General features: G+C 37.1%; 1 protein-coding gene across 1 annotated transcript in view; it reads right to left on the bottom strand.

Annotated features, from left to right (window-relative positions):
- Positions 1-25,211, bottom strand: part of PCM1 (pericentriolar material 1) — a 106,371-nt gene that overhangs the window by 60,377 nt on the left and 20,783 nt on the right. Inside the window, 19 exon segments of the mRNA XM_049772426.1 lie at positions 603-961; positions 2,945-3,116; positions 3,827-3,872; positions 3,874-4,015; positions 4,449-4,531; positions 4,533-4,595; positions 4,696-4,915; positions 5,731-5,931; positions 7,918-8,108; positions 8,769-8,909; positions 11,344-11,473; positions 11,578-11,732; positions 13,755-13,987; positions 14,262-14,425; positions 15,214-15,387; positions 18,319-18,514; positions 21,138-21,192; positions 21,194-21,349; positions 22,160-22,269. Of these exon segments, the coding sequence (XP_049628383.1) occupies positions 603-961; positions 2,945-3,116; positions 3,827-3,872; positions 3,874-4,015; positions 4,449-4,531; positions 4,533-4,595; positions 4,696-4,915; positions 5,731-5,931; positions 7,918-8,108; positions 8,769-8,909; positions 11,344-11,473; positions 11,578-11,732; positions 13,755-13,987; positions 14,262-14,425; positions 15,214-15,387; positions 18,319-18,514; positions 21,138-21,192; positions 21,194-21,349; positions 22,160-22,269 (2,991 nt within the window).

Genomic DNA, 25,211 nt, shown 5'->3' with positions numbered 1-25,211 from the left:
CAGAATGAGAGTCCAAGATCTTATCAGCTCTCCTGTGACTTTACTCCGTGATTTGTTTTGTCATTTAATATTCCCTCTATCTCATATTTCTGTCTTTTTTTCAATTAAACCACGATTTTATGAAGATAATGTGGATAAAATATTTTTATCTTTTCTTAGTGCATATGTTAATCCCCTAATACCAAAATGTCAAAATGATAGTATTAAATTGGTAAAATGATACTAATACTCTGTAAACCTCAGATAACAAATTTAGTCCCTCAATGTCACTAATATTTTAGCTATACAATGGGTCCAGCCACGTTTAGATTTCTTATCAGTGTTTTAGAATAATGAAACTACTGCAGAACATTAAAATTCTTAAGAAAAATAAAAAAAAAAGAACTATAAAAATAACTACAGTGACTAAGTAGATCTAAACCAGTGGTTTTTAACTTTCTTATACATACCTGTGGAAGAGCACCAATCCATGAACTAATAGTTGTTAATCACTGATCCTGACAGTGCCTACCCATGGACTGAAACATGTCAACATGACAGAATACAGTTACCAATATATACTGAATAAACTTATTATACTGATAAATAATTTCAGTACTTACCAGTATTTTTAACTCTGCTTTTCAATTGGGTAGAATGCTTTTTCTTACTCTTCGATTTGGGAGTTTTATCTTTAGATGCCAGACTGGCTTGTGCAGTTGCTTTTCTTGTCTTGAATGTTTTAGTTACTGTCGTTGGATCCACTGGATCAGGCATACTGCTAAAGCTTTCTAATGATTCTTCATCAAATTGGCGTCTTCTCTCTCTAGTATCTGATTGATTTTTGCGATTACTATTTGCAGGTTTCTCTACAGACACTGCAAATCCAGACTTGATAAATGGCTTTTCTACATCATCTTCTTGGTCAAATAACCATCGTGTCCTACTGTTTTCCATTTCCTCTTCAGGCTGCTTTTGATTCCTTACAATGAAAATAAGTTCATAGATTATAGATAAATGTCTATATTTATTTATTTATTTATTTTAAATATATATATTTTATTTAATCACCTTGATTACATACATGATTGTGTTTGGGTTTCAGTCATGTAAAGAACACCCCCCATCACCAGTGCAACATTCCCATCACCAATGTCCCATGTCTCCCTTCTCCCCACACCGACCCCCCGCCTGTACTCTAAACAGGCTCTCCATTTCCCTCATACATTCTCATTATTCGGACAGTTCAAAATGTAGTTATTTCTCTAACTAAACTCATCACTCTTTGTGGTGAGCTTCCTGAGGTGAGCTGGAACTTCCAGCTCTTTTCTCTTTTGTGTCTGAAAATTATTATTGCAAGAATGTCTTTCATTTTTCTTAAAACCCATAGATGAGTGAGACCATTCTGCGTTTTTCTCTCTCTCTCTCTCTGACTTATTTCACTCAGCATAATAGATTCCATGTACATCCATGTATAGGAAAATTTCATGACTTCATCTCTCCTGACAGCTGCATAATATTCCATTGTGTATATGTACCACAGTTTTTTTAGCCATTCGTCTGTTGAGGGGCATCTTGGTTGTTTCCAGAGTCTTGCTATGGTAAATAGTGCTGCAATGAATATAGGTGTAAGGAAGGGGTTTTTTGTATTGTATTTTTGTGTTCCTAGGTATATTCCTAGGAGTGGTATAGCTGGATCGTATGGAGCTCGATTTCCAGTTTTTGGAGGAATCTCCATATTGCTTTCCATAAAGGTTGAACTAGACGGCATTCCCACCAGCAGTGGATAAGAGTTCCTTTCTCTCCACATCCCCGCCAACTGTTTATTCTCATTCTTTGTGATGTGTGCCATTCTCTGTGGTGTGAGGTGGTATCTCATCGTTGTTTTGATTTGCATCTCCCTGATGATTAGTGATGTGGAGCATTTTTTCATGTGTCTTTTGGCCATTTGTATTTTTTCTTTGTCAGTGTCTGTTCATTTCTTCCCCTCAAATGTCTATATTTAAGGAAAACTACTCATCTATCTAATTTATAGTTTAATGTTAAGTTTAGATAAAATCAACACACTACAAAAATGTAACAGATAGGCTAATATATTTTAATGTTTAGTTCTGGACCATCTCACTAAACCATTTTCAGCAACCAACTTCCAAAGATTTATTGTTTATGATGGAAAGAGTGAGAAAAAATTTAGAGGACTGTGACACACAAGGTAAAAAAAACCCCAAGAACTTGAATAGCTATGAAAAACTGCAGGAGAGCTTAGGAACTATTTATATGGATCTGTAGCAGTTTACTTAAAAGCTGTTCAAACAGAACCAGAAATTTGTTTTAATAAAATGAAGTCATAAAACAAAAATTTCTCAAAACATTAAGTCCACTTTAATTCTGCCTCTCTAGTGTTATTTTCTAAATGTTATCAATAAAACACTTGCATCCCTTACTATTTTTAATAGTTATTAAACGGTCTTTTAATCTAAGAAAATATAGACAAAATCAGAATTATATATACCTACAGGATTTCTCCGAATTTTTTCCTTTTGGTTTTGGAGCCACTTTGAGCTGTGCTCATAGTTTCACGTGGTAGTGAGGATAGAACCCATGTCAACTGATTGCAAGGGAAGTGTATTACTCACTATACTCTCTCTCTTGCTTAGCCAATGAAGTCTTATTCATTCCTCCTTTTTATTTTCCTGGGAGGGGGAGTTGGATGGAAGGAGAGCAAGGTTCCCATACCTGGCATGCTCCAGAGATGGTATGCATGGGCAGAGATGGAAGCAGGTGTGCCCTTCGTGCCATAATGGCATATGTATGCCTATGGGGTATCTAATAATGTATGTTTTATATTTCTAACATATCAAGTTAAATAATCATAAATGTCTTAACTGTTTTTAAAAGTACATAAATCTAGATGAAATCACAAAATTAACTGTGAAGGAAATAATGGTTTTTTATAGTCAAGTACCTTTGCTTTTCTGCTCCAATAGATGAACTACTTTCAAAAGGTTTTGGAAAAGCCATATATTCTGTTCTCCCTGAAGGATTCTGAGCCAATGGTTGTTGCTGGTCAGCAGGTGTAGAAATATTCTGAGAAAAATCTCCAAAATTAGGAGTATATAAAGGGCTGAAATTCATACCTAATACATAAAAGGGGCCAGAATTTTACAATAGCAATTAGCTTTAACTTGAAATAGATTTAAATAAACTTTTATAATCACCAAAACAAAAAATTGTTAATTAAAGCAACATTTATTAAAATATTTACAATTCATAATATTTTTGAGTTTTAGTAACTGGTGATGCAAAGATCCCATTACTTAAGAACTAAAGTTAGAAATATTGACAAGACATTATTGCTAGGTATCAGATTCAAAAGAGCGATGTTATAAGTATCATATTCATTTTATCAAGAAGAAAATGGTATTACAGGTTAAATGTTTAGTAAAGGAAAAAGCTAGTTAGACTAAGTCTGCAGGAGTAATTTCTGAGTGGAGATAGAAGAAACCAACCCCTGAGCACTGCTGGATATAGCCAAACCCAAAAAAACTGGGGCTGGAGTGACAGTACAGTGGTAAAGCTTTTGCCCTGCATGCTATTGACCTGGGATGAACCCAGGTTCCATCCCCGGCACACCATGTGGCCTCCCAGCCTGCCAGGAGCACTTTCTGAGCACAGAGACAGGAGTAACCCCTGTGTGCCAGTGGATGTGGCCCAAAAACCAAAAAATAAACCCCAAACCAAAATCAAAACCTAAAAGCTTGTAAAAACAAACAAACAAAAAAGTTCCTGAAATAAGCAAACACACTTTAAAACACTTTTATTTTCCCTTTTGTGTTCAGTCACTTACCTGGTGCAAAAGATGAAAAATTAGTAAACCCAGGTAAGTTAAACAAGATTTACAGGTTGTGTAGGAAAGCTGAAAGGACAAAATAAACCGGAAGGAGGGTGTGCTGTACTGCTACTTCTTTCCTTACTCCCAGATTTTTCTGGATGCTGATTTTGTTGGCGCATAAGTTCACTTAGAGTTTGTTTCAACCTATAACAATTTAAGAAGTCAAATTTTAAAGTTATATTACCAATAAATAAAATAAAAAATGACTCAATATTGTATAGAATAGTCTGACTCTCTCTTATTTGCTTGTATTACAGGCTTAAATTCAATAACGTAACCTGTGGAATAATAACTGAGCTTAGCACTTTTATCCATAAGAAACTTATGCTTTAGTTCTACTCTCGTATAATTTACACGCCATTCACCTAAGTCTAAGCTATTAAAAATTCAAAGGCAAAAGTTGAATTTATCATATTTAAAAGGAAATACTGTGAAAAGAACAAAAGTAGTTCTTATAAAATTCTTAAGATTTCAAAGAATATTCAAGCATTTATTTGGCTTATGTCCTTTTCTCCTAAAATAAATGTAAAAGCCTTTTTGTAGCACATTATATTCTTAATTTTTCCAAACAGATTACCTCTGCACATTATTTTGTTGCCACGCTAGCTGAGTATAGCAATGGTTCAACTGGTGCATTATAAGGTGTACTTGAGGAGATGCAAACATTGCTGGGCATCACACTGTAAGGACCAGTGAGGAGTGTTTGTAGCAGACAAGACAGAGTCTAGGGAGAGGAAACAAAACTGTAACAATTGCTAATGACTTAGAAAATTTTGTGATTCAAAAATAGAATTGGAAAATATTATGTGCATAGTAAACTTTACCTGCTGATCTTGCATCAATGTCTGACAAATATTGACACTGAAATCAAGTTGTTTCTTTAATTGATTGATTTGTTCCTGCCACTGTTCTTTCTCTTCTACATAAGAGAGTTCTGACACCCAGCGAAGATTTTCCTGACGTTGCATACTAATATTCTGTTGTCTCGTCTTTGCTAAAGGACGGTAATTTCCATCTGCTGAAAAAGGACGATTGTTCTTCCACCTAAAATAGAATTTAGTATTAGATCATCACTTATGATCATATTATTTTTAAATCTGCCTTAAGTCCTAACCACCAGTCCACAGTTCGGTATTTTCTTTTAGAAATTAAAAAACAGAGGCCAAGGGAAACAGTTTAAATGGCAAGAGGGATATCTAAGTTTTTCTTAATGCAGTTTTTGCCTCCTGAAAACTTCTAATAAGGTAATTTGAGAGCTTCTAGGTTAGTGAATATACTGAAATGCTGGGTGGATATTATACCACACAGAAAGGGCCTTGTAGCTTTATATTTCCATATACCCACCCACACATTTGGGTTCAATGTCTTTAATTTAGTGTTTCATTCAAAATAAAAAATCTGACTACTTAACACAGTTATGAGATATGTCAGCAAATTGAGAGGGTACAGGAACCCCCAAATTTGTATTGACTGCTCATACAGAAATGTGGGAATCCAAAGACTGGGGAATATTTGACTTACATTTGAAGTGAGGGCAATCTTTTAGTCTGAGCTCCTTAACTTGTCAGGTCTGTCCTAACTCCAACAAATTAGTTTTAGAATTTAACTTAATTTGGGCCAGAATGATAATGCAGCAGATAGGATGCTTTCCTTGTATGTGGCCAACCTGTTTAATTCCAGATACCACATATGGTACCCTGAGCACTGTCAGGAGTAAGTCTTGAGTACCAATAGTTGTGGCCAAAAAATCGAACAAAAAAGAATTAAACTATAGACTACAAGCTTGGTTCAGAAAACAGAAAACAGTATCAGAACTGCTTAGAAAGACTCAAGCAAAATACTAAAATACTAAAACCAACCTATTTTTAGTTTCTTTCACATTGTAAGAATTATGATTCACACAGTTAGGAGGATATACAGAAAAGTTATCATTGGAACTAGCATCTTGTTCTTCCTCTTCTTCCTCTTCATCTGTCCTAACAATTCCTTCAGAAAGATAACCATCTTCTCCATCTTCATCTAGAGCACACTGGGTAGAACCGCCCCAAGTAGCTACTGTTCTAGAGAGTAAAAGACATAAAAGAAGATCATTTTAGAAGCAAGTTAGGTGGCAGACTATGTATCAAATCTACATATATACACACATACATCTGTGTATGTATGCATGCACATAAATTTCATTTAACGAGGTTAACTAATCACAAGATGGTAGACTCATCACTGCTGTAAATTGTTACACTGAACACTTTATTTGACTTACACATATAAAAACTAATACTTCAACTAAACTAAGATAGTAATCATATACCCTGGAACTCTTTTCCTTTTAAAACCTGTTCCTTTTCCTTAAGTGACTCAGTGTTCTAGATCAGTGCTGCTGTTGTAATTAAATTTCCCTGGCATCAAAATTGATGCCCCAAGAACCAACAGCAGTGACCCCTGAGCACAGACCTAGGAGTTAAGTCTTTAACACAACTGAGTGTGGCCCATGAAAAAAATATATAAATAAAATTAAAATTTGTTTTATAACACTTATCTCTATTTACATTGTCCAATACAATAAAGTCTTATGAACACTAAAAATGTGAATAGTGACTGAAAAATGAAAGTTAAATTTCATTTAGCATTTATTTAATATAATAATGGTATAAGCACAATGTTAGACCAATAGTTTTTTTTTTTTTTTTTTTTGGTTTTTGGGTCACACCCGGTAACACTCAGGGGTTACTCCTGGCTATGCGCTCAGAAGTTGCTCCTGTCTTGGGGACCATATGGGATGCCGGGGGATCAAACCGAGGTCCGTCCAAGGCTAGCACAGGAAAGGCAGGCACCTTACCTCTAGCGCCACTGCCCGGCCCCTGAGACCAATAGTTTTTTAATCTAGATAGATAATTGCAGAAACTGAAGATTATACCCCACTCCATTCCCAAATAATTCACTTGGGGAGGGGGAAGTGGCACACACCCAGTGGTTCTATGGCTAACTGCCGGCTCTGCATTCTGGAGCTCAAGGTACCCCTCTGTGGTGTCTGCAAGGTAAGTACCCTAACCACTGTACTACTGCTCTAGCCCCCTATAGATTAAATATAATTATATCAATAAAATTCATATTGAATTCTCATAGAAAATTTGCTAAAAAAATAGTAAAGATGTAATATTTGAAAAATACCTTTGGAAAATAGTAAAACGTAGGTTACATCAAACTTATATTTCAAACTTTTAACTCCAAAGAGATCTAAAATCAGATCATTTACCATTTTGATATGAGTCAAACAGAAATAGTATGTGGTGTATGTGTGTGTGTGTGTGTGTGTGTGTGTGTGTGTGTGAGAGAGAGAGAGAGAGAGAGAGAGAGAGAGAGAGAAATATCTATCTCCTAGCTCCCAAACAACATTTTGAGAGAGTGAGAGAGAAAGTGTGTTTGTGTGTGTGTATGAGAGAGAGAGAACTAGCTATCTCCTAGCTCCCAAACAACATTTTGAGAGAGAGAAAGAGAGAGAGAGTGTGTGTGTGTGTGTGTGTGAGAGAGAGAGAGAGAGAAAGAGAGAGAGAGAGAGAGTAGGAGAGAGAGAGAGAGAGAGAGAGAAGAGAGAGAGAGAGAGAGAGAGAGAGCTATCTCCTAGCTCCCAAATAACATTTTATGGACATCTTAAAAATCTTACAGATGACCAATCTAAGTAACCAACTATTATTTCTAATTTGGCTGAAAAATTTTACTGAGACACTTTATTTGTTCACAAGAAAGTATCAACCCTTGAGCAATCATCTTAGTGATTGAAATAATGCTTAGGGTGGGGGGTAAAAAAAAAAAAAAAAAAAAGGATTCAGCTTAGTAGGTAAGGATAAGAGCACTTCCCTTGCATGTGAAGTCCTAGATATAATTACTGGACAGACGAGAGCATTCACACAATCACTGAAATCTACCCTCCAAACTCTAAGAGAAGTAAAACAATGAAATAGCAGATTTGTGCTGTATTGAGAAAATGAAGCATCTAGATTATAGGTCTTAGGCAGGTGATATTAAAATGATTTCACCGATTCTCTTACTTTTCTGTTCTACTCTGTTGAGGAGTACATAGGTTTTCAGATCCATCACTTCGCAATGAAACAGCTACTGGAGAAGATGTCTCAGCCAGACCTTGCCTCCTTTGGTGTTCAGCCATCAAAGCTTCTAGCTGTTTTCTTCTCTGTCGCAGCTCCTCCCTTAACATTTCATGCCGTCGCATCTCTGACCACTGCTAGTATTTTAAATACAAGATTCAAGTTAGTGTGTAATTATGGATTTACATTAGTTTTTAATGTCAATATGCTAGCTAGTATTGTCTCAATCAACAAAGCTTTCTATTCTCACTGTATCCTGTCTATACCAATATTTTTTTTACACAAAATAGATTTTAGCTACGAATACAAGTGGAATGGCACCACTCAAATATATATAAAGGCACCACTCAAATATATATCAACTATCTAAAGTTTTCCATAAATCACATAAATGCCAATAGAGCCCTTTCTACCTAAAATGATTACTATTTGCTGTCATTCTGTATAATTCTACAAATATTTACTAATACAGGACAATAATATTTTGAAGCGCTTCCCTTTTAACTGCTATCTGGAAATTTTCTTCTCGCAATGAATTAAGATTATGTTTCTCATATATTTAGTTTTTATTCTAAGATGTGCTTCATGATTCAGGATCAGTATGCTGAAGACACATTACAGGGATAGGTGCTTATCTTGCATGAGACCAAATCTAGGTTGATCCCCAACATATAACATCTCTGAGAATAGAGCCAGGTGTTTAAGCCATGAGCACTTCCAGATGTGGCACAAACACTAAAACCACCCCACCATCTTCCAGAAAAGATTCAGGATCAACATGGTATATTCTATAATACCTCATTATCTACTAGTGAAGAATCTTCTGCCTCAAAAACAGATTTGCTTGTAGTAGTTTCATTTTCATTAGCAGTTGGGGTTGATGTAACAGCTGGCATGTACTTGTTTGTGGGGCAGTTACCCCCATTAGTGGCTGTTAGCTAAAAAAAGAATTGGCAAAAACTATTTTGAGAACTAACGCAATTATATTAACTTCACAAAAGCAATTCTTTTACTAAGTCTTTAAAGCTCTAATATCATATTTAATTTACTACCAAACCTGACAGAGTTGCTATTAAGACCAAAAGTAAATCCGATTAAATAAAACATAAAGAACCAAGGAAAGGGCTCAACAATGGAGAGCATACAAAAGCCCAAGATTTAATCCCTAGAAAAGCATGGTACCCCCAAGCATCATTTGGTATATCTCAAAATTAAGCAGCATTTGGTGTATCTCAAAACTAAAATCAAACAAGCAAAACAAAAACCAAACATAAAAACATAGATTATGGGGCCAGGAAGGTGGCGCTAGAAGTAAGGTGTCTGCCTTGCAAGCGCTAGTGTAGGACGGACCACGGTTCGATCCCCCGGTGTCCCATATGGTCCCCCCAAGTCAGGGGCAATTTCTGAGCGCATAGCCAGGAGTAACCCCTGAGCATCAAACGGGTGTGGCCCAAAAACAAAAACAAAAAAAAAAAACAAAACAAAAAAACATAGATTATAAAGTTGACACGTAGTAGTAACCCTGTAGAACACCAGAAACAGGAGAAAATAGCATGGTGGCTCAATGATAGCTCAGAAAATGCCCAGAAGCAAGCATGAGATACTGAGATTAGTTAATTTCCACTGCAGTACTATATAAGCACTGAGGTAATCTTTGATAGCCCTCGGCCAATAGTGAGGGAATTTTTTTTTTTAATTCTAGTGGAAAAATTCAGATACTCAAACCAATACTGACATTTATTTCTCCAGACATTATTCAGAGTATAGAAAACTCTGAGTCAAGAAAAGCTGTATTAGGGACTGGAGTGGTGATACAAGTGGTAGGGTGTTTGCCTAACACATGCTAACCTAGGATGGACCACGATTTGATCCCCTAGCGTCCCATATGGTCCCCCAGGCCAGGAGCAATTTCTGAGCACATAGCCAGGAGTAACCCCTGAGTATCACTGGGTGTGGCCCAAAAACCAATTAAAGAAAAAAAAAAAAAAAGAAAAGCTGTATCAGAACCTTCATTTGAGGGCTGATGAGATTGTACAGGAGGTACAGAACTTGCATTACATGTAATCTGGTTCTATTCTCCAAATCATTTAGGCTCCTCAAGCACCACTTTGGGTCAATCCTGAGCACAGAGCCAGGAGTAAGTCCAAAGCACTATCTGATGCGGTCACCAGCTACCTGCCCCCCAACGCCCACAAAAGTGAGAAAATAAAAACTAAAAACTTGATATGTCTTTGAAAACAAAATGTCTGGGACCGGAGAGATAGCATGGAGGTAAGGCGTTTGCCTTTCATGTAGAAAGACGGTGGTTTGGGGCCGGAGAGATAGCATGGAGGTAAGGTGTTTGCCTTTCATGCAGGAGGTCATCGGTTCGAATCCCGGCGTCCCATATGGTCCCCCGTGCCTGCCAGGAGCAATTTCTGAGTCTGGAGCCAGGAATAACCCCTGAGCACTGCCAGGTGTGACCCAAAAACCAAAAAAAAAAAAAAAAAGAAAGACGGTGGTTTAAATCCCAGCATCCCATATGGTCCCCCGTGCCTGCCAGGGGCAATTTCTGAGCATAGAGCCAGGAGTAACTCCTGAGCGCTGCCGGGTGTGACCCAAAAACCAAAACCAAAAAAAAAAAAAAAAAAAAGAATAAAACCATTTTAGAAACATTAGCTTTATTCTTGATTACTTAACAGATTTATCTTTCTCTAATTAATCTCTAAGAAAGTATATACATTTATATAAAATATATTTTAAGTTGACTGGAATTGAATATAGGTTTTATGATGTGAAGCATACCACTGATCCACAGCCCTAGTCCCTCAAATAAAATAGTTTAATTTCCTTAGATAATTCATGATGGCTTTGGGAACTAATTATGTAGTTTAATTCAAGTATAAAGATGGATATCCTAGGACTAGAAATGGACCTTACATGGAAGTGGTACAGCACTTGCCTTGCATTTACAAAGCTCTGATTTTGGTTTCTGGTCCCAAGGGGTAAGAGGTCAATTTAGACCAAGGAGATGGTTTGAAGGGTTGGAGAGCTTGCTTTGTATGAAAGAGCCCATAGTTTAGTCCTCAGCACACATGGTCCTAAGAGCATGCTGGTTTTCAAGCACCACTGAGAGTGCCTATACCACCAAATTACAAAGGTCAAAATAAACTATTTTAATAGTCAGGAATGTTGAATCTATACTTAACAAAGCAAGGTAAATAACCAACCTATTGCTACATTTCTATATAACCCTAACCAAGTAGTCATAAAATAGTTAAAAATTTATCATATCCATACTAGAAAAAGACAAGAGTACTTCCACTAAATTGAGGTATTGAGGTTTAAAGCATCTATTTTTCCTAGATACAAAGGAATAAATTTTCTAATTACCTGTAGGTCAGGACATGCCTTTTGCAATGCTTGAATTTTCTCTTGAATATCTATCAGTTTCTTTCTTTCTTCCTGTAGTTGTTTGAGTTCTCTCTGCTGCTGCTGTACTTTAGCCTCATAAAATTTCTCTCTGTAATTAAATTTGATAATATTAAATTATGCTATGATACAGTATCTACTTGAATACCCTCTCAAGAGTAGGCATTTTATTTATAAAATGAAGGCTTAACATACCTTGCCTTTGCATTTATTCCAGCATCTTTTTGTGTTTTATTGGTATTTCCTCTAGCATTATTTGTATTTTGTTTGCTATCATCTTCTGCTGGGTAGAAATCATCCAAATTTGAAGTAGTGGCAGAGATAACTCCTTGTTCTGCAGCATCATCATCCTACAACATCAAACCATGATATTAAAATCTTGCTAACCCGATAATATCCAATTTATAATTTACTAACTACCACCATTTTGTAAAATTTATGTAACACAAATAAAAAAATGAGAAACATGAATTTTAGAAAGCATTGAAGTTCATCCCCTACCAATGGCAAGAAATAAAGTGCCTAAACTAAAATATGTTTAAATTTTAAGGTATCAATTTGCCAGTAATGACAAATATTGAGTTTTTTTTAGATACTGAGCTATCAACAGGGTCTCAACAAGAGATGAAAATAAAAAAATTTTGCCACTGGAGCTGTAAACACTGGAAATCAATTTTTCTTAAGATACAACTTCTGTATCAGCAATTTCAAATAACTAATGCTCTACTTGAAACTTCCTTTCTTTGGTCTTAAGTTTGGAAATAAAAAAAAAGAGGGTGCCAATTATCCTCACTAAAAAAGGGTGTGTGTGCCATAAGTGCTGTCACAGATCTGTATGACTACTGCAGAAAAAACTGGTTTATAACTTTCAAAAATTGTGCTGGACCAATATTCTTAGTAAAATGGGAGTTTTTGTAAATTGCAATTAAAGAAAAGGTCTCACCTGTCTTTTACAAGTAGAATGGCATTATTTTGGAGTTTTGTTTTTATTTTTGGACCACAAACAGGATTGCTCAGGGATTACTCCGGGCTCTGGACCCAGGAATTAGTTTTGGCAGTGCTTAGGAGATCATAAAGATGCTGGGGATGGGCGTGCAGAGCAAACACCCTCCCAACCTGCTATATTATCACTCTGACCCTAGAAGACCTACAGAACTGTATGTAGTTCTACACCTTTAGTTTAGATTTAGTCACAGTTTCACCAAAGAGTTCAACTAAAACTAAAAACTTTGGAAATACTCTAATACAAAGTTAAAACAGATGCTATTATAAAATTGTCTGATTGACTCAAATGTTTTCTGGCCTCCACATCAATTTGAACAGTAAACTCATATGTACAGAGATCAAAGACTAAGTTAGGGCGCAAGAGAAAAGCCAAGTTTCACACTGTAGTATAAAGTTGTCTACACAAATGAGATGATATAACTCTAACACTAAAAGAAAGCAATTAAGAATTAGTCTAAACATACATTGTTGACACAGATTAAGAATTATAAGAGATCTGAGTACTCATAAAATGCATTAAACTTCAAAGTCTTAAATGAGCTGATATAATCAGGAATAATAAAAAAGATTCAAACAATCATTTTAACTAACTTTACACTTCTGAGTCTTTAGAAAACAAAAGTTAAAGGTAAAAGGAAAGCTTACCTTAGTATAAGAAACATTCATCTTTAACAATAACTTGCAATTCCAAGTATAATTTCAAATAGTTTTCTTTAAAGAGGTATGATAGAGATCTGAATTGTAGTTTTCTCATTTTTCATATATCTATATCTATCTATCCATATATATACACATATATACATATATATATATTAGACATTTGGATACTCTTCAAAGCTCTCTATATATCTGAAATGAACCTATCTCTCTGGTCCCCAAGCACTGCCAGGATTAACACCCAAACACTGCCAGGTGTGGTTCAAAACCCAAAAAGAGACAGTATGGCTCACAAGTCTAAAATATTAACTCATACTAATAGAAAAAAATTTTTCTTTTTAATATGCTAGCATTTAAAATTGGAATAAAAAAACTTTATCTGGACCAGAGTGATAGTACAGTACAGTGGGTAAGGTGCTTGTCTTACACTTGGCCAACCAAAGTTCAATCCCTAGCATCTCATATGGTCCTCCAAGCCAGTGATTCCTAGATAACCCGAGCACTGTCAGTTATGACCTGCCATCCCCCACAAATCTATCACTAGTATAGTGTAGTACTGGTATAAATAAACTAGTATACTACTACTATAAATAAACTTATAATTTAAAATACACTTTGTCACTTATTTTAACAGCTTATAGTAACTATTTCCCCCCGTCCCATGGTGACTATTTTTGACAGATTTTTAAAACATGTAAGCAATAAATTACCTGTACCATAGCAACAAGATCTTGTAACTGTCTAAGTTTCTGTTTTGCAGCCATGAGTCTATTAATTTTTTGTTCAAATTCCATGTCTTCTGGAGCTTCATCAACCAGACTATTCCTATGACTAGATAATGAAGCTCCACTGACTCCCTCCTCTTCTGCTTCTTCCTCCTCCTCTTCATCATCCTCATCATGTACAGCATGAATCCCCTGTTCTCCCCTATTATATCGACAATCTGCAGAAAATATGCATTACTAAATATCAATGAATTTTGTTTTATTTACTGCAAAACCCACTGGTGCTCAGGAATTGTTCCCAGAAGTTTTCAGAGCACTATTTAGCACCAAAGAGCAAACCCAGACCTCCCCACATGCAAAACATAAGTTCAGCCAATTGAGCTATCTCTCTAGTCCAGAAATCAATCACTTTTTAATAAACTTAAGAGTATTAATAAAAGGATATCATTTTCTAAGGATAATATAGCAAACTTTGATTATAGTCAAACATACCTAAAGGAGGAGGAGGCGGCATGTTTAGAGGCCTTTTGTTGGCAGCAAATCTGTTATTAATTTCACAGTTAGAATTAACTGGTCTCCCATCTCTATTATTGGAAACATACTGTGCAACAGAATTACTATTCACTTCATTCCAGGTGGCAGCTACTTGCGAATTTCTAAAAGAAATAATTTGATGTTAAATTTTAAAAGGAAAGTTCTAGAATTATAATATGACACAATTCTTAGCAATGAATAATATTAGCTACTTCTATGTAAATTTAAACTGAGTAATTCGCATTTTCTTTTCATTAATTTCTATATGAAAATTTAAGAAGAAATATCTGAAGAATCAAATACATTATAAATGAAAAGTTGGAAAAAAATCCTGCTAGATACTTAAGATTTACTGATATTTGAACAATCACTGTACCAAATAATTCTTTATTTGCTTTTCTTTACAAGTAAATTTAGTTACACTGATTGAATAGCAGACTTAGAACAGTTTGAGAATAGTACATTATTGAAAAGTTACAATTCCGTTACAAAAATTCTAAGAGTTTGAGAAAAACATTAAAAAACTTTTTGTTTTTTGGGCAATACATATGTTTGCTCAGGGCTTACTCTTGCCTCTGTGCTCAGGTATCACTCCTGCTGAAACTCAGGGATTGAAAAAGCATTGGCCACCCTTGAGCCAGTGCAAAGCAAGCATTCTACCTGCTGGTCCTATTACTCAGCCCATATTTTTTTTAAAAAATTCTTACCGAGGGGCCGGGCGGTGGCGCTGGAGGTAAGGTGCCTGCCTTTCCTGTGCTAGCCTTGGACGGACCTCGGTTTGATCCCCCGGCATCCCATATGGTCCCCCAAGAAGCCAGGAGCAACTTCTGAGCGCATAGCCAGGAGTAACCCCTGAGCGTCACAGGGTGTGGCCCAAAAACCAAAAAAAAAAAATGTAAAAAATTCTTACCGAATATTAGTAACAGGTTCAGAATTTTCATGCTCAGATTCATATTCTGATTCTTCAGTTTCTTCATCTTTTGTATTTTCATTTACAGCATCTGTCATCATATCTGATGTTTGTTCATAATAATGAACTAATTCTCTTAGTTCATTTAATCTCTTTCGAACTTCATTTAACTTCCTAAAAAAAAATATGTGAAATAACAACTTCAAGGGCCGGTGATGTGGTGCTAGAGGTAAGGTGTCTGCCTCGCAAGCGCTAGCCAAGGAAGGACCGCAGTTCGATTCCCTCGCGTCCCATATGGTTCCCCCCAAGCCAGGGGTGATTTCTGAGCGCTTAGCCAGGAGTAACTCCTGAGCATCAAATGGGTGTGGCCCCCCCAAAAAGAAATAACAACTTCAGCAAATCAAAACATGCATTATTTTCATATAAAGCAACCAACACAAACAAACCTAGTCAAATATTCAAAAGCTCTGACTTGTAAAGTAACGAATTTTTAAAAGTCTAGAAAATAAATCATTTATGCTGTGTTAAGGACTAAAGACTAAGCTAAGCCTGTTTCAAACATTCACTTTTTTTGCGGGGGAGGGAGGGGTTACACCCAGCAGCGCTCAGGGGTTACTTCTAGCTCTGTGCTCAGAAATCGCTCCTGGCAGGCTCAGGGGACATATGGGTCCCTTGGCTCATATGGGATGCCGGGATTCAAACTACCGACCTTCTACAAATGTCTTACCTCCATGCTATCTCTCCGGCCCCTCAAACATTCACTTTAAAAAAGATGAATATTGGGGCCGGAGAGATAGCATGGACAGTTAGGGCATTTGCCTTGCATGCAGAAGGACGGTGGTTCGAATCCCGGCATCCCATATAATCCTCAGCCTGCCAGGAGCGATTCCTGAGCGAAAAGCTAGGAGTAACCCCTGAGCACAGCTGGGTGTGATCCAAAAACCAAAAGCAAAACAAAACAAAAAGATAAATATTGAGGTCAGAGGGCTAGCACAGCAGTAGGGTGTTTGCCTTGCACTCAACCAACCTCGGACCAACCGGGTTCAATTCCTGGCACCCCTGAGCCTGCCAAAAGCATATTCTGAGCACAGAGCCAGGAGTAACCTCTGAGTGCCACTGGGTGTGGCCCCAAAACAACAAAAAAGGAGAGATAAATATGTTAGAAGCATCAAAAAATTCCTAAAGGTCTCAGGAGTCCTAAAAAAAGTGAAATACTAGATATTCTATTAAATAATATCTTACAGGCACACTGGTTAAGTAGGGATTATTGAGCATTTTCAGAAGATTCCTCATTTGTTATAAGAGATTTGTAAAAAACAGAAAAGCAATATCAAAAGTAATACCAGGAGCAAGCAGCCAAATGAATACTGAGTGGAAATAATAATCAGATCAAAATACTAACCCAAAGTCAACAACAACAGAATCAAGATAAATGATGGGGCTCAGATAGCATGGAGGTAAGGCTTTGCCTTGCAAGCAGCTGACCCAGGAGCAAAGGTGGTTCGAATCCCAGCATCCCATATGGTCCCCTGTGCCTGCCAGGAGCGATTTCTGAGCAGATAGCCAGGAGTAACCCCTGAGCGCCACCAGGTGTGGCCCCCAAACAAACAACAACAACAACAACAAATAAAATGGGACCTGTTATACTAACAGTCTAGGGGGCAAAAGGGTGAGGTATGGGATGCATGTTGGGAAGATGGGTGGAGAGAGGACAACACTGGTGATGGGACTGGTCCTAATTCACTGCTTCTATGCACCTTACTAACTGTGAAAGACATGTAATTCACATTGGTCACAATAAAAATTAAAAAAAAAATTAAGTTTGTGAAATTTGTGTAACTGTGCCAACAACCATGATAGTATTTATTTAAGTTAATTAAAATGATTTTATTAAGGTTTGAGGAATTAGAGGCACCCAAAATACGTATATAACATCCTAGTATTTTTAATCCTCAAAAAAATGAAAACAACAAAACAACAAAAACACCTTTATGAGCAGGGTTTTTTTTTTTTGTTTTTTTTGTTTTGTTTTTTTTTTTGGTTTTTGGGTCACACCCTGCAGCGCTCAGGAGTTACTCCTGGCTCTGTGTGCAGAAATCGCTCCTGGCAGGCTCGGGGGACCAAATGGGATGCTGGGATTTGAACCACCGTCCTTCTGCATGGAAGGCAAAAGCCCCGCCTCCACGCTATCTCTCTGGCAGATGAGCAGCAGGTTATTCTGCAAAGAAAGAACCAGAGGCATTATGAAGTTAAGTTATTTGCCTGTGTGAGGTAACATTTCTGAATTAACGCCAGAACCTCAGATCAATGTCTTTTAAGTAAAGAATCTTTCTTGTTGTTTTTCGTCACACCTTAGGGCTTACTCCTGGTGTAGAGCCAGTGCTGCTCAAAGGACTGGGTTGGACACATACAAGTAAAGTGCCTCCTGGACCCCTAAACATAGAACTCTCTTAATTCTAGACATAAGTCTCTTAAGTCTCATCACTTTTTGTTTTGGGCTACACCTGGTGATGCTCAGGGGTTACTCCTGGCTATGTGCTCAGAAATCGCTCCTGGCTTGGAGGACCATAAGGGACGCTGGGAGATCTAACCACGATCCATCCTAGGTCAGCGTGTGCAAGGCAAACACCCTACTGCTTGCACCACTGCTCAGGCCCCAAGTCTTATCACTTTATTTGGAAACTGGGAATAAAATAATATCAGCTCACACAAATTATATTGCAACATCTTTTTCTTGCCCAAAGAATGAACCTATAATCACATTAAGAATGCATATAAAAAAAAAAAAAGAATGAGGGGCCGGAGAGATCGCATAGAGGTAAGGCATTTGCCTTGCACGCAGAAGGTCACTGGTTTGAATCCTGGCATCCCATATGGTCCCCTGAGCCTGGCAGGAGCGATTTCTGAGCATGGAGCCAGGAGTAACCTCTGAGCACTGCTAGGTGTGACCCAAAAACCAAAAAAAAAAAAAAAAAAAAAAAAGAATGCATATATAAGCATACATAAAGCACATGCATACACCCCCTCTCATATCTATCATACTAAATTAAGCTTTTCCATATGTTTTTTTCTAGTCTAAATAAATAACATTTGTAAAACTTTTACTGGAGTTTTTCTGTTGGATTTAGATGGCCTTCATTTTCACTCTCATTCTGTGAAGTAGCAGGATAAGGAACAGATGCTGTAAGGCTACTTATTTCTCCATTGACAACTGGGGCTACGCTGCCTACAGGAGCAGAGGGAGCTGAGGTTGCACTTTTCTGATCCATACTCCTTTGTGGAGAAGCTGAAGAAGGCACAACTATAAAACAAACAAACAAGCAAAATAAGTCATCATACTCATAATTTTTGAATACCAAAATTGGTAAAAAATTATTAACATCTCCACGTCTTCATACTTACAAACTTTAGGATATATCACTCATGGCAATAAAAAAGACCTTCATAAACACAAAGCTAAAACAACGGACTAAAGAAAGATAGATGGGAATTAAAAGAATACTATACTTAGAAAAGTTAAGAGTATTCCTAAAATAAATTTGTTTTGTTTTGGGGCCAAACTCAGCTGTGTTCAGGGGAATCATATGTAATGCCAGAGATCAAGCCCGTGTCAGCTGCATCCAAGGCAAGTGTCCCCACCAGCTGTATTATTCCTTAGCCTCAGCTGATAGATTTGATTTTATGATAAGTTAAAGAGAGTGATAATGTAAGATGTACACATCTGTAATCTTTACTCAGCCCTACAAATCTACAATAAAGATAAATTGTATCTCATTTTTAAGCTGAAAAACAAAACTGGTAAAGTGACTGGTACAGCAATAAAATTTTCTCATTAGACAAATGATGGCCAATCTACATTTTAAATCCTATTTTACTCTATTCACAGAATAAAATATTTCATGACTTCAAGAATAATAAAAATTAAGAGCCTTGGGGCTGGAGAAATAGCATGGAGGTAGGGCATTTGCCTTGCATGCAGAAGGATGATAGTTTGAATCCGGGCATCCCATATGGTCCCCTGAGCCTGGCAGGAGCGATTTCTGAGTGTAGAATCAGGAGTAACCCAAGCGCTGCCGGGTATGACTCCCCCCCCAAAAAAAACAAAACAAACAAACAAAAAAGAGCAAGAGCCTTTGCTTGCCTTTCTCCTACCACTTTAAAATTATTGTCATTTATCATTCTCACAGCAATCTAATGTATCATTATTGGCAGTTTATTTTAATGCTCCCAGAGCTTTAGATTCTAAGTCTTTCTACACCTTGATCTTTGTTGTGTTCTCTGAGTTGGAAATTCCAAATAGTTTCTAATAGTCCCCTTATTCCTTAACCATTACTTCTTCATTGCATTTGGTTTCCCAGGGATTGGGTGGGGGATGTCAATCAACAAGGTACTACTTTGTGTGTATTAAAATGGACTATGTTTGAATTTTAAGTGTTTCTTAGCAATGTTAATCTAGTTAGGCAGAAGTCAAAGAAAAGAACAGAGTATTTTTCAGGACATAAATAGTAAAGTTGTTTTTGCAGGTGACTGAGAAAAAGGCAAGAACAAGTCTCCAGGGATGCTGTTTCTATCCCTTGTCTTTCCTTATCAAAAGCAATAATTAGGATGTCAAATATTGAATTGATTAATTTCAAATGCCAGATCTCATGTAACTAACTTTTGAGAAAAGGCTAAGAACCAGGCTTGAGAATTAACGATAGCAAATCAGATCTAGTAGTTAGATCTGAATTAGATTAAGTAAAACATCTGTAGAGTAAAATCAATTCCTATATTTTAACTAGGATAAACACTGCCTTTTCAATCCCTTTCACATAAAACTAGTATAAATATACATAACTAATATTATTACAATGACCATTAGTTTTACTATTGCCACTTGAGATGACTTACAGATTTTACGTTTGTTTTGGTTTTTGGGCCACATCCAACAATGCTCAGGTTACTCCTCAAAGTGCTAAGGAAGCCATATGGGATGCCAGAGATCGTACCAGGGTTGGATGCATGAAAGGCCAGCTTCCTATCCACTACTATCTGTCTGGACCCTATAATTTTTTAGATATAAATTGGGGACTTTCTACATTAAACTATCTGTACTATTGAAGATATACATATATTATACTATCTAAATGTTTCATAGTTTTAAAAGCAAAGTATAACTTAGCTTTTTTATTTTGTTGATTTTTGTTTATGAGCCACACCTGGCTATGCCCAGGGATTACTCCTGGCAGGCTTAGGGAACTATATGGGAAGCTGGGGATCGAACCCGGGTCGAGTGCATACAAGGCAAATGCCCTCCCTGCTGTTCTATCACTCTGACTCCTAATTTAGCTTTCAAGGCAGTTTCCAAATATGCTTAAACAATAGAATATTATATTCACGTATTTAATAGCTACTTTCTTTTCTACTTTCCTCTACTAAAATCCTATCACTTATCAAGGTCCAACTTTATTCTTTCCTTTCTGAATTATAGAAAAGATCTGCCATCTAATTATTTGGCATGTTTGTACACTGCACTGCCTTATTATTTAAAAACTTTTTACATTCCAGTCAGAGAGCAAGTAAGGTGCTTGATCTGGATGAGGATGACAGAGCTTTGATCCTCCAAACCTCACAAAGTATCAGGAGTCCCACAGGAGTGATCCCTGGGCACAGAGCAAGGGCTAACCCTAAGCACCAGTGGGTGTGGCCCCAAAACCAAACAAAAAATATTTTCACATTCTGCAGGTAATGCTAAGTTTGATCCCTAGCACTAAAACAAAGCAAAAAAAACAAAACCACAAAAGTTTTGCACATTCAAGCCCTCTCTCCCCACAAAAATGATTTTGTTAAGGAAATGATGTATCCATTAATTTAACAAAAATTTTAATTAACTATTATGCCAGCAATTTTATATACAATAATACTTTGAGGTAAGATTTACTTACATGATGAATTATTCAGATGCTGATCTCTAAGTGAATGAAGTTCTCCAAGCAGTTTTGTCCATTTTTTGTTTCTTTTCCTGTAACACTCTCATTTTGCTAAAAAGCTGAACTTTCTCATCAGGATCAGAAACAGATGGGTTTCTGCTTTGGGAAGCCTCCCTAGTTTGTGAAAGACTTTCTGCTTGTCTTCTATTGTCTGGGACAGCTGGAGGCTTTAAAAAAAAAAAAAAGAAGACAAGAAATTAAGACCAATAAAATAAAAAACTTTATTCATATATCCCCCCCCCCCCATGTTTTGGTATACTTACTGTAAAAAGACAATTTTTTTAAATAAAGGTTGTAGCCATTATCAAACTTGAAAAGTCTAAGATAAAGTGGCAAAAAAAAAAAAAAAGGAAAAAAATTCACCTGTAAATAACAGCTTTCTTCTACTTTACTATTCCTTTTTTGTTTTGTTTTTCTGGACACAACTTGCACACTCAGGGATTACTGCTGGCTCTCCTTGGCTCTCTTGGCAGGTTCAGGGGACCATCTGGGATACTGGGAATTGAACCCGGGTCGGCCACAAGCAAGGTAAGTGCCCTACTCATGTGCTATTGCCCCAGCCCCTACTTTAGTAATTCTTGAATATAGTCATCAAACCTCTAGCATGGGCATAATAGAAAGTCAATCCAATCCCACCCCAAATGTATGAATCATATTTTGGAAATGGAAAAATTTTTACAAAAAAGAAATGTATATTCTTGAGGACTAAAAGGATAGTACAGGGGCTAAAGTGCTTGTCTTGAATTTAGCAGACTGATTCAAATTGTAGCACATAGTTCCCCTGAGAAACACCACAAACACAGTGCTGGAAATAACACTTGAAAACTGTTAGGTGTTGCCCCAAAACTAATGGGGATAAGAAAAAGAAATTCATGTATTTCAAAAATCACATCAGGTGATATTCATGCTAACTGAAGCCAACAAGTTCCAATTAATGTGACTCTGAACTCAATTAAATTAAAAAAAAATTAAGTTACCTGAGAATCACGAAGCTGATTATGAAATCTTTGGATTAAATCATTCAGTTCTTCATTTAATTCAGATGTGATACTGACTCCTGATAGGCTGCCTGCAGTTTCTGTTACAACTTGAAATAAAATTAATTATTAATTAAAAGAAATAAACACATCTTTTTGATTTTTGAGAAACTAAAATTTTTAGAAAAATAATTTAAGAATCATCTAGCAATTTTAACCTAGTTATCCTTAGATTAAGTTAACCAACATATTTTATTAGTTTCACACAAAAATCGTGGTTTCCTATTTAATACTACCTAATATAATATCTATTACACTACCAAGTTTTTTCTTTCCCCAACAAATAAGGAGGATTTTCTCTTTTTACTGAATCACTGTGTAATACAGAGCTAGTTATTGATGGCTGAGTTTAATCACACAATGTTCCAACACCCATCTTTCACCAGTGTTCATTTTCACCACCAATGTCTCCAGTCTCCCTCTAGCCACCGACTTAGCCCCACCACCTCGCAACCTGACTCTTTTGTACAAACATGCCTCCATCCTCTATCACCCCCTCTATCCCCACCCCATGGTGAAAATATTGCAGTGGCTTGCAATACCATTATCAAAAGGCTATCCTGATATCATTTTATTTTTAGCCTCCATTCTTATCCAGAGTTATTGATTATTTCCAACTATCATTGTCCTAGTGGCCCCTCTCTGTCCTAACTGCACTCCCCAATTCTTTGTGGCACACTTCCTACCATGAACCAGTCCTCCTGGCCCTCCTTTCTAGAGTCTCTGGATATTATTCCCATATTATGTATTTTTAAAATATTTCCCACAAATGAGTACTATCATTCTGTATCTATATCTATCTACATATCATTTAGATTTTATTTCACTCAGCATGATACTCTCCATGTCTATCCATGCATAAGCAAATTTTCATGAAGAAAGTATATTACTGTACTTCAATAGTAACTCGGGGGGCCAGAGATATAGCACAGCGGTGTTTGCCTTGCAAGCAGCCGACCCAGGACCCAAGGTGGTTGGTTCGAATCCCGGTGTCCCATATGGTCCCCCGTGCCTGCCAGGAGCTATTTCTGAGCAGATAGCCAGGAGTAACCCCTGACCACCGCTGGGTGTGGCCCAAAAAACAAAACAAAAATAAATAAATAAATAAAAGAATAACAACTCATTAAGCTGGAGTTATAACACTGCAAGTATGATGTTTGTCGTGCATGCAGTCAACCAGGGTTCGATCCCCTGCATCCCATATAGTCCACTGAGCCTACTAGAGTAATTTCTGAAAGGAGAGCCAGAATCAGCTCCTGAGGACCCTCGGGTGTGGCTAAATATCAAACAAACAAACACACAAAAGAATAGTAACTCATTAAAGTGGGGGTTGCAGACAGGTCTATCATTTTGACTTGGGGAAACAAGTCAAACTTGGGGAAAGTTATAGTCTGAAAAAAGCAGATTTTAATCCCCAAGTACTTAAAAACACTGGTGTTGCAATTTATTGCACCACTCCCCCCCCCCATGGTTTCATTAAATAAAACCTACTTCCTTTCAAGAAATATACATTTTTTTAAAAGACAGTGTGGTAATACTACCCCAGAGGCAATAGAGAGGAGGGCCACAAACACCAGATCATGATAGGAAGCTTGCCACAAATAGTGGAACAGTGCTGTTAGGGCACAGAGGGACCACTATGACAATGATAGTTAGAATCTGATCCCTTGGGACAATAAATGGGTAGTGGATGGAGAAAAAAGTGATATTGAATGGTATCCTTTCATTAACAAGTATGGCAAACCACAGTATCTAAAAAGGGGGAGGGGGGAGAGAGAGAGAGAGAGAGAGAGAGGAGAGGAGAGAGAGAGAGAGAAAGAGAAGCCTACAGAGTGAGAATGGGGGGGGGGAGAGAGAGAGAGAGAGAGAGAGAGAGGAGAGAGAGAGAGAAAGAAAGAGAATGCCTACAGAGTGAGAATGGGGGGGGAGAGAGAGAGAGAGAGAGAGAGAGAGAGAAAGAAAGAGAATGCCTACAGAGTGAGAATGGGAGGGAAACTGAGGACACTGGTGGTAGGGAGGACATGTTGATGGATGAAGGGTGATGTACATTGTAAGACTGAAGCTCAATCATGAACAATTTTGTAATCATGGTGTTTAAATATAAAAATAAGAAATTTTTAAAAATTATGATTAAGTAATTTTCAAATATATGGAAAATTTTTTCTATTTACCATTTGAATTGAACTATTACATATATTTGGTGGTATAGTCTGTTCAGCATGACATCAAAGTGAGCCATTGGTGCTACGCACAATGCTGTCGGATGCGAAATCTATGTGTGAACTATTGGTGATACATGTTGGCATCAATGGGCTGGAGAGTAGAGGACCAGGCACTGATTGTCTTGCTGACCAGAGTTCAATGCTTAGCACTATATATATCACCAAGTGGCTCCAAGAGTGATCCCTGAGCATATAGCTCTAAGAACCACTGGATAGGACCCCAAAACAACCCCAAAAAAGATTCAAATAATAAATGTGTGACTGTGAAAGTCTTTGTCTCAACTATTTAGCTCTCCCACTGTGAGAAAATAGGTGCTGTAGTAGAACAGACATGTAGTGAAATTTGTGCTTAAAGATCGTTGCTTTTATCTTCTGAAGGAAAAACATTCTTTTGAAGGGGATGTTGGGCCACACCCAGTGATTCATAGGGGTTACTCCTAACTATGCACTCAGAAATCACTCCTGGCTTAGGGGACCATATGGGTCACAGGGGATTGAACTCAGGTCGTCCTGGGTCAGGTGCATGCAAGGCAAACACCCTACCTCTGTACTATCACTCCGGCCCCAAAGGAAACAATTCTAATAGTTATTTTTTTGTTTCTGTTTTTGAAGTTACATACTGAGTGGACTTTTTCCCCCCACAGAGAAACTAGAATTTCAGGGCTGTATGAAATCTTACCTATCTAAAACCAGTCTATGTTGTAAAGAAATTTTAGCTAGATAACTCACAATTAAGCAAGTTAAATGATTAAAAGAGCTAATTTTCTCAT

Source organism: Suncus etruscus, chromosome 4 (genome assembly GCF_024139225.1).
Source record: "Suncus etruscus isolate mSunEtr1 chromosome 4, mSunEtr1.pri.cur, whole genome shotgun sequence".
NCBI classification, from domain to species: Eukaryota; Metazoa; Chordata; class Mammalia; order Eulipotyphla; family Soricidae; genus Suncus; species Suncus etruscus.
Note: the sequence above shows the minus strand (reverse complement) of the source record. Positions and strands in the feature narration are given on the sequence as shown.